General features: G+C 38.3%; 1 protein-coding gene across 1 annotated transcript; it reads right to left on the reverse strand.

Moving 5' to 3' along the window:
* Positions 1-1,065: 1,065 nt before the first annotated feature.
* STMND1 (stathmin domain containing 1) lies at positions 1,066-9,378 on the reverse strand (the record flags this gene model as incomplete). The annotated part of the gene is made up of 5 exons (XM_083360702.1): positions 1,066-1,314; positions 2,393-2,500; positions 4,951-5,084; positions 6,256-6,403; positions 9,298-9,378. The coding sequence occupies 5 exons, from the start codon at positions 9,376-9,378 to the stop codon at positions 1,066-1,068; spliced, it is 720 nt and encodes a 239-aa protein (XP_083216828.1).
* Positions 9,379-10,061: the final 683 nt, after the last annotated feature.

Here is a 10,061-nt window from a genome sequence, read left to right on the forward strand (position 1 = left end):
ACCTAGTCCTCTGTTGCTGTGATTATTATAGCATTAGAGCAACGATGTTGCAGTAAAATAGGGAAAAGAGTGAGGGGGATATCTGCAATATTTTCAAAGGATATAGCATTGGAAAGGGGTGTATGAAAGCTTCCATATTTGCAAGCAGCAAAGGAAAATCACAGGAACTGGTGAGGAAGGAAGAACTAAAAGAAAAGGCACGTACTGATTGTTTGGTCAACAGAGAAACCAGCCAGGGAGATTTACATTCCCTACCTGGAATGCAGGTTGTGTGATGGACATAGTGCCAACTGAATACTAACCAGTCCCATCGATAGATATTCATATGTGTGCTATTTGTAATAATGGTTACACTGGGAGAATGCAAAGGTTAGCTTGGCCCAGAGATCACACATGCACAGATGAAGCACAGTCAGTGCTTTTTTTGTAAAAGAAAAAGGTGCCGGAACTCACACATGTCATACAACCCACCCTGCCTATCCTACAAGGTTCCATCCAAAAAAGGTGCCGGAACTCCGTTCTGAGCGTTCTATGAGAAAAAAAGCCCTGAGCACAGTATACATAATTTGGTTGTTCATCATATAGCACAGGTTTATGTATAAATTTCCCTGATTTTATTTTTCAGCTTTTCCAAATAAAATATCTCTGAAAGAAAGAGTAGGAAAACCTGATTGTCCTTCCCCTTTCAGATGGGCCACAAAGAAAAAAAATCTTAAAATCTGGCGGGTAGCATCATTTCTTTTAATAAGATGGCACAAACATTTTTATTTTTTATTATTTTAAAAAAAAGCTAAGCCGGAGTTCCATGGGGCAAAGATTAATTTTCATGGCATTTTTGTGGGCCTTCGGTTGAGATTTGCTAATGCAGAAGCAAATCCAGGGCACAGCCTTGAACTGCATTTTATTTTTGTTTTAAAATTTAAAAAAGAGAAGGAGAGGAAAAACCCTTAGGCCAGCTCAGAAAACAGAATATCCGATATTTCAGAGTCCAGCAGCCTTTATTGGTAGCAATAGTATTAAATTAAATTGGTTAGAGATCAAAATGTTTCATACAAATGTTGGTGATTAAAATACTCCATGAATTGTATTATAAGTTATGTCTGATTCCACCACTGTAAAATCCTCAAAACCGTTGTTTATATTTTCATCCACTTCTTCCTTCTCTGTCCAAGTTTCTGTCCCCAGACTTAAGGGTGGCAATTGAAAACTATTGGGAGGTGTTGTAATTATAGAACTGCCTATCTGCACTCTCTTTTCAGGAGGAATTATTGGCGATGATCTATCAGTCAGCAATTCCTTTTTCAGTTCTCTTGTCTAAAAAGAGACAAGTCTTTAGGCTAGGGCATAACACATTTTTGAGCGTCAAACACACACTTGTGCACAGGCATACATACGTGCACACACAAAACTGGCCCTAATTAAGAAATTACTAATATGGATGGAGTCAGACTGTGAGAATACTTAGTGGAGTTACAGAGAAAGAGCGTAACCTGATCTCCATCTATTGATTTATTTTAATCTAGTTAAATTATTTCTACGTAACTTTCTCTTCTGAAGCATTTTCAGTCAAACCAGCAGTAAAATATACAATAAACAACATCTTAAAAGTAATCTTAAATGAAAATTAAAACATAATGAAAATACAGAGGAAGCTTTCTTGCAACATTCATGCCAGAGCAGCCTGGCTGAATGTTTCAACAGATGCTTTAAAATAGTAATAGGAAACAGCTCTGTAGTTTCAGAGGCTAGAGCCTTCTGAATTATGGAGAACATCTCAGAAACCTGCATCTCCTAGATGGCATTCAGTAGTTCTGATGTTAGTGATATAACAGCAGATAAAGTATGTGTGTGACAAATATGCCAATCCCAAGCTATTCAGGGCCTTGCGTGTTAAAATCAAAATGTTGACCTTGACTTGGTAACTGGCACTCTGTGCTGTTGTTTGATTCGCAAAGAGCATCCTCAAGGCCCAGTCAGCAACCTGGCTCTCACATTCCACACTGACTAGGAGTGCAGTCTCATTAGAGCAAGTCAACTGCCCTTTGTTGAAACTTGGGCCCACCCAGTCCAAAAACCTCTGACTTACTGAAAATCATTCCCAGTTTATTGCCCTCTTCTACTGATCACTTCATCCAGGCACTGGTTTGGAATATGTACACATTCTTCTGATTCAGATGTATGCAGAAGCAGAGCTGAGTCACTTTTCTATTGAAAACATCCAGTTCTACAATCTTCAGTAAATAAAACTGGGGATGTATTTTACAGCATCTTATAACATGCTTGCTGAGGATTAGGACAGTCTAGGCCTAGGGCCTTCCCTGTTTAATGTATCCTTGATTACTAGATATGCAAATGTTAATGTAAAGTGGGGTAGATTAATGTATTTTTTTACCTTATTTTCAGGGTGTTCTATTGATAAAGGATGCAATTTCTTCTGTTTAAGTTCTAGCTTTTCCAGTCTGGCTGGTGGTTTTTGTATTGTCCTTTCTGCTGGTACCAGCTGTGGAAATGCAAGATAATTAGTGAAGGGGATATTGTATTTTGAAAGAAAACAGGCTGTTCTACTCTGTATATTTACATGAAAATGTAAATTCTCTGAGTCTTCAAAGAAAGTCCAGTTGCCTCATGAAGAAGCAACTTTGGGATAACTATGACCTGGATGAGTGAGACTCTCCATAGATACTCAGTGATATTTATGAGGGTTGAATAAAAAGTAATGCCACCACTTACATAACTTTAATTAAATAGGGATATTTTAATACATGAACCAGGAAAATTATTTTTGAGATAACCTCTTTTGTTACCTGTATTTATTTCTCCAAATAATCATTGTTATTTGCTACTTTGTCTCTTCAACCAGGTCCTGACAATCCTTTCCACCTCTTCATGTTAATCAAATAGATACCCATGAAGGTTTTACTTCAGTTTTGGGAAAAGATGAAACTTGCATGACATTAAATTGGATGGAGTATTGGATAGTGTAAGACAATAAGATTCAGCTTTGCAATTGCCTCTTGGGTAGCTTAAGAGGTGTGAGGTCTGTTGTTTTCACACCACAAAACAATTTCCTTCCTATCCTTCAGAACTTTGCTTAATTGTTGTTTTAAAATTTTGACTATTACAGCATAATGGTCTGAGCTAATAGCTCAGGAAATCCATGTGAATAACATCATCTACATCTCAAAAAAACTGTAATCTTGAAGCTTCGGCTTTCTGGTTTTTTTCCTCACATCTGAGTTTTGTGATAATGTAACATGGACTGATGCTTCATTTTTGGTCATAACGATGGTGTTTCATAGACTGGACAGTGCTGTGAAGAAATTCGTCACTTCCTTCTCATGGCATGACAATTGCTGGCAAATTCCAGTTTGTTTCTTTTCTGCTATCAGCACACAAGTAACCTATTTTGCACAATATTTTTCAGTTCAATTCAATCCGATCTTTATTACTGTCACAGACCAGCACAATTATTTTGATAATGAGGAACATCAATAATACAATCTGAACATTTCTGTGAAATGATAAGCTTGACAGCAATTCCCTTTGCATAATCTACCTATTGTTCTTAATTAGTTTATCAAACGTTTTCAAATTAATCCTCTTAGTTGTAGTCATATGTCATTCACTTATCCTTAATCACACAAATTAGCTCTTCTCAATTCACCACCTTTACATTTTTTGGTTCAATGACACACAGTATGCACATCAACCCAGTGATCATTGTAAACAATCTGCATTAATGGTGATGGCAGGAAACCCTATACCATTTCAGACAAATGGCTGTCCAGTGTCTTCTTAAAAACTTCCAGTGTTGGAGCATTCACCACTTCTGGAGGCAGGTTGTTCCACTGGTAATTGTTCTAACTGTCAGGAAATTTCTCCTTAGTTCTAGGTTGCTTCTCTCCTTGATTAGTTTCCATCTGTTGCTTCTTGTCCTGCCTTCAGGTGCTTTGGAAAATAGCTTGACTCCCTCTTCTTTGTGGCAGCCCCTTAGATATTGGAACACTACTATCATGTCACCCCTCGCCCTTCTCTTCATTAAACTAGACATATCCAATTCCAGCAACCATTCCTTATGTTTTAGCCTCCAGTCCCCTAATCATCTTTGTTGCTCTTCTCTGTACTCTTTCTAGAGTCTCAACATCTTTTTTACATTGTGGTGACCAAAACTGGATGCAGTATTCCAAGTGTGGCCTTACCAAGGCATTGTAAAGTGGGTGTTCAAGTATACCATTCTACATACTAATCAGCTAATCCTCAGTCTCAGGAAATGAATTCATAGGAGATTTATGGTTAGTACTAGCATGAAGTAGGCTGGAAGAATTTCCTAAAGGTAAAGATACAGGTTTCCCCTGTCTAGTTGTGTCTGATTCTAGGGGGTAGTGTTCATCCCTGTTACTTGGCCAAGGTAGCCAGCATTGTCCAGAGATGCTTCCGTGGTCATGTGGCCAGCATGACTATACACCAAGGCTCACAGAATGCTGTTTCCTCCTGACCAAAGTAGTACCTATTTATCTACTTGCATTTGCATGTTTTTGAATTGCTAGGTGGGCAAGAGTTGGGGCAAGAATGGGAGCTCGCCCCATCATACAGTACTTAGCTTTTCAACTGCAAACCTGATTGATAAGCTTAGCATCTTAACTACTAGGCCACCGTGCCCCCAGCATGCTTTTAATTCAGGCCAACCTATTCTTTTCCCTGTTTTTGGCATGGAATTGAAAGTCTGCAAACTTCCCAGGAACTGTATTTTTAAAGGGGAAAAAAATGATCACAAAGCTGTTTTGGGAAGAGTTTCATATTTAAGGAGAAACTGGGCAGAAATGGAACCTTCAGAAAAACATCAATTCTGTCACATAGAAGAAAGATCCATTTCTGGAGTAATTCATAGGTTACATTCAAAACATCATCTCAAACTTAAAGTATACTGAACTAATTTTGAAGAATCCTTACCATGGCATCATCTGCAGTTCTGTTTTTAGTGGTTGGGCATGAAGTCTTGATTATTCCTTGCATCTGAAGTTCTTCCAAAATGTCTGATGATGTCTGTCTTTCTGTTTCTAGCTTGCTAAGTGATTTAATGGCACCTAAATATTTTGAATTATTTTTAAGTGGAGGGAGAGAATGATTAATCAGCTTTTTCGTTCCTATTTTCAATCACTCAAATTAATTAAATGAATATTAATTAGCATATTTTCACTTAGAATACTTGAATGCATGAGGGAAAGAGTTAGAAAAAGGAGAAAAATATAAATCACAGTACTCTTGGGAATCATCTCTTTTTCTTCCCTTCAATCTCAAAATAGCCTTAAAATATATTTTGAGTTCATTTTTTAAAAAATGTTACATCATAACCTTTTTTCCTATTAATTCAGCTAATTTGGATTTTTAGGTTGCTATAGTTTTATGGCCCTTTCCTCCCATGCCCACCAAAAAAATCTTAATTTTGTTTACCCTTTCTACCAGACAGTTTGGTTTATAGTAGAAGTAACTAGCAAATGAAACTTTCAAGCCAATGCAAACACTCTTTTATATATGCATGTAATTAAACACTTTTATCCACATTGCCCAGCTGTAGTTTTTCTACTTTTGGTTTTGCTTAATCTTCCTGTACATTACTGCCCTGAGACACAGTGGTTAGAATGTAGTACTGCAGGCTAATTCTGCCGACTGCCAGGGGTTCGATCCTCATTGGCCTTCCCAGGTCGGTAAAATGAGGACCCAGATTGTTGGAGGGGAGGAGGGGCCAATATGCTGACTCTGTAAACTGCATAGATAGGGCTATAAAGCACTGTGAAGAGGTACATACGTCTAAGTGCTATTGCTTATTCTTCTCTGTGTTGCAGTTTGTGCACATATAGCTCATCAGCAATACTGATAGCCTGGCAATCTAACAATTTCACATAGTTTGCTGCTATAGTAACCCACCAGTCACTCTGCCGAAGAGCACCCTTTCCATGCCCATCTCAAGAATTATGCTGGAATGCCTGCCAATGTGTATCTGTGGAGCAGATTTTAATACGCAAAGAAATTGAAGGACACAGAAAGGACAAAGATGGGACAGAAGCCCAGGTGTAGATCTGAGACAGCTGGGCATGCATTTTATGTCTTACAGTATATCACAAGGCCTCATCTCTAAACTATGCCAATCATGCAAGAAATACGTACTCAATATAGCTATACCCCAGAATAATGGTTCTTGAATAAGTCATTCATCTCCCTATGAAACAGCCCTCTTTTATAATTTATCACACACACCCATATGTTGACTTTTGGTCTCTTCTGTAATGGACTGGGATCCCTTCATTCCATCTTCTGGCAAGCCTCTTTCACAAGAACCATCTGCAGCTGTTGACTCACCTTGTGAGCCCAGGCTATCTGTGCCAAGAAATATTTTCTCTCTAGCCTAAAAAATAAATTACAGCATCATTTGTACATATACAACATCTGATGTGTTTCTGTGTGCCTGCATGCACACAGAAAGTGTTGGCTAAGAGATTGGGCGGGATGATTGACTGCTGACTTCCCTAACTTGGCTTTTTCCATATCTGTTGGGATACAATTTGCTGCCATGAACAGATGATACCTGTCCTTTAAGCTCTGTGCTGTCCTTTAAGCTCTGTGCTGGTTGTTGCCCAGAAAGCCCCCCGTAGTTTGGCTCCAAATAATAGATAGCCCTGCCTTTTCCAGAAAGAATTGGCTCAGGCAACGTGATTATTTTGGATACATTCAGAGATACAGTATATCTACCTTGGAAGTAGCCCATGTTGAAATGTACAGCGCAGTCAAACTACAGAACAGGAAATGTCTTATGACATTTTGTATAAACCTTTATACCATAAAATGTTTTATAAAATCTGCCAAATTTCAATTCCTTGAGAGTCCTGTGTCCTAAATCTTAGACACTTTCTGTAAGTTAGCCCATTTGAGGTACTTTGGTTCAAACATTGTAGCCCTATGATGCACTTTTTCAGCCAGTTAAAGGTTATGGTAAAGAGACTTTTAGTAGCCTATAGATTGCCTTGCCCCCATTCAGAGTTTTTTGGCAGTAGAAGACAAAGTCAGACTCACTACAATTTTTTTTTTCATAAAAAAATCTATTAAGGAGAAAAAGGTGCAATATTTATATTGTGGGGAGAGCAGTAACAGATTTTTCATAAGACAAAAACCTGAAGACTGACTTCGGAATAAGTAGGCAAGACTGAACAAGAAGACTACTTTATTCCAGTGTTCATTTTCATAAACATAATTTTCATATGCCGTTTCTTACAATAATGTATAAGAATATAGTGTCTTGAGATGCTTCTAGATTGTAGTGGTGCTTAATGGCCTAGAATATCCTTTAGTTATAGGAATAAGATAACCACTAGAACAGGGAAAGGAGATAATAAAACAATTCTTAAGGGATATGGGAAGGACTCAATAGATGGATAAAAGTGCCAACTCCAGTCTAAATATGTGGCTGACTTTGCAATGAACTATAATAATAGTAGTAGTAGTAGTAGTAGAGTTTGAAGAAGCAGGATAGAAAGACTATTGGTGCTTTTGAAATTTGGTGTTGGACAAAACTCCTGAGCGGAGGGTTGGACTAGAAGACCTCCAAGGTCCCACCCAACTCTGTTATTCTGATAATACCATGGTTAGCCAAGAAAACAAATGGGTCATCTCAGAATTTTCACTCAAGACACAAAGGACTCAAATTATATCACTTAAGACACATTATGCAAATCTCTAGCTCCATGGAGAAGCCTCTAATGCTGGTAAAAATGGAGGGAAAGAGGAGAGGATTCCCAACAACAAGGTGAATGGACTCAGTTACAGTGGTGATGAGTGCAAAATACAGGTAGTCCTCAACTTATGACCACAATTGAGCCCAAAATTTATGTTGAGAAATTTGTTAAATTTTGCCCCATTTTACAAATTTTCTTGCCACATTTATTAAGTGAATCACTACAGTTGTTAAATTAGCAACACAGTTGTTAAATGAATCTGGTTTCCCCGTTGACTTTGCTTGTCAGAAAGTCGCAAAAGGTGATCACATGATCCCGGGATACTGGGACAACCATCATAAATGTGAGTCAGTTGTCAAGCATCTGAATGTAAATCACATGATCATGGGGATGCTGCAATGGTCATAAGTGTGAAAAATGGTCATAAATCACTTTTTTTCAGTGCCATTGTAACTTCAAACAGTCATTAAGTGAACTGTTGAAAGTTGACGACTATCTGTACTGTAGGATTTTTTAGTGGAATTAATTAATTTGGAAGTTACCTGGGGGATTCTTAGGGATATTTATTTATTTGTCAAATTTAGATACTGCCCATCTCACTTTCAGAGTGACTCTGGGTAGTTTGCAGCTAAAAGTATTTTTGAAAATCCATAAAAAGATACAGTAAAAGATAAAGTGAAAGGAAACCCTGCAGGTTTTATTTCACTGGTTGTTGCCAGCTACAGGGGATGTGCTCATCTCTGTTTAAAGGCCATTGAGCCAGCGCTGTCCGAAGAGATTTCCGTGATCTTGCGGCCAGTGTGACAGCACGGACCACTGTTACCTTCCCATTGAAGTGGTACCTATTTATCTCCTCACATTTGTATGCTTTCGAACTGCTAGGTTAGCAGGAGCTGGGGCAAGGACAGGAGTTCACTCCATCAGGTGGAGCTTGGGTCTTTAACACGGATGTCCAGCTTTCCAGCCAACAAGCCCAGCGTCTTAATCACTGGGCCACCAGACCACCCTATGAAGTACATCAATAAAATGGGAGCCAACTAAAAACAAAGATAGTATAAATTAAAAGCTAAAAGGCAGAGGGAGCACCTTCAAACTGCTAACCACACACACAGACACACACACACACGAGTTGCATGCTACACACAAGTTGGAGGTCTTCACACCTTTCTGAAAGATGAGGAGAGCGGGGCCTGACTCACTTCTGAGGGGAGAATATTCCAAAGAAGGCAATGGCAGAGAAGGCTCTCTTTCTGGGCCATGCCAATCATATGTTTTAATCAATAGGATCTGTAACATACATTCCCTGGGTGACTGGGTGGCATGGGTCAATGTGATTGGGGGTAGGGGTAAGACAATTTCTCAGGTGGTTCCTATTAGAAATCAGGTGCAAGAAGGACACAGCATGTTATTTGTCTTCAATGTGCTCCACAAGAATATAAGTAAACAAAATGGACATTTCAAACTTCTCTCACATTTTCCAGTGATCTTCAATGTAAAAGGAAATTAAACACTGACCTTAGAAATATTCATTGAGTAGTGGAAGCAGAGAGAAGATTTAAGAGTGTGTTACCTGGTTTGGGGTTTCTCTGTCATGATGCCGATTCTTGGATGCCGATTCCTTGATAATTGCTTGGCTGGAAGTGCAGCCCATGGGTAAAACAAGATTGAAAAGTAGAACAAGTAGTTCTGCCCTCTGGTTTTCAGGAAAACTGTGTGAGCACTTCACCATTGCTATGAAGTTAAGCTGTTGCTATGGTCTGTTGCTACAATAAATGAGACTCAGAAAAGTCTTTTGTCTATGGCCTAACCTTGCAAGTGCTCAGCATCTACCTATATGACCTTGCTTAAACATGCAGAGTTGGGTCTTATATGGTCAGTAGAATAACATTCTCAAATCTTGGTGGATTATGCAAGAATGCTCCCAAGCGCCGTTAAGGAGAGAAAAACTCACATGTGTATAGTCTTTTCTCTAGTATAAGTCAGAATCCAGATATTTTCCTTGGCAATAACACAAAAGAAAAACAAAAATAAAGAGAAAATACTCTCAAATTTATTGGGAGAAATGTTTCAGTTCAGTTCAGTGGCTCTTTCATTTTACATTCATATTACATTCAAAGACAGACACACTAATAAAAAAGAGGATTAACTGATATAATAGGGAACCTTTTTAAATGTTGTTACAAGCTTAAGATAACATATGTTGCTTGCTAATTGCTCTTCACAAAACAGAAAGCTTAAGCAGTGTTTGAAAGTGGGCACTTGAAACATGGAAGCATAGATAAGTATAAGAAATAAACTACACAATAGTCAAGAAATTATTATTCTTGAACTTAG

The sequence above is a fragment of the Vipera ursinii genome, assembly GCF_947247035.1.
Source record: "Vipera ursinii genome assembly, chromosome: 3".
Lineage (NCBI taxonomy): Eukaryota > Metazoa > Chordata > Lepidosauria > Squamata > Viperidae > Vipera > Vipera ursinii.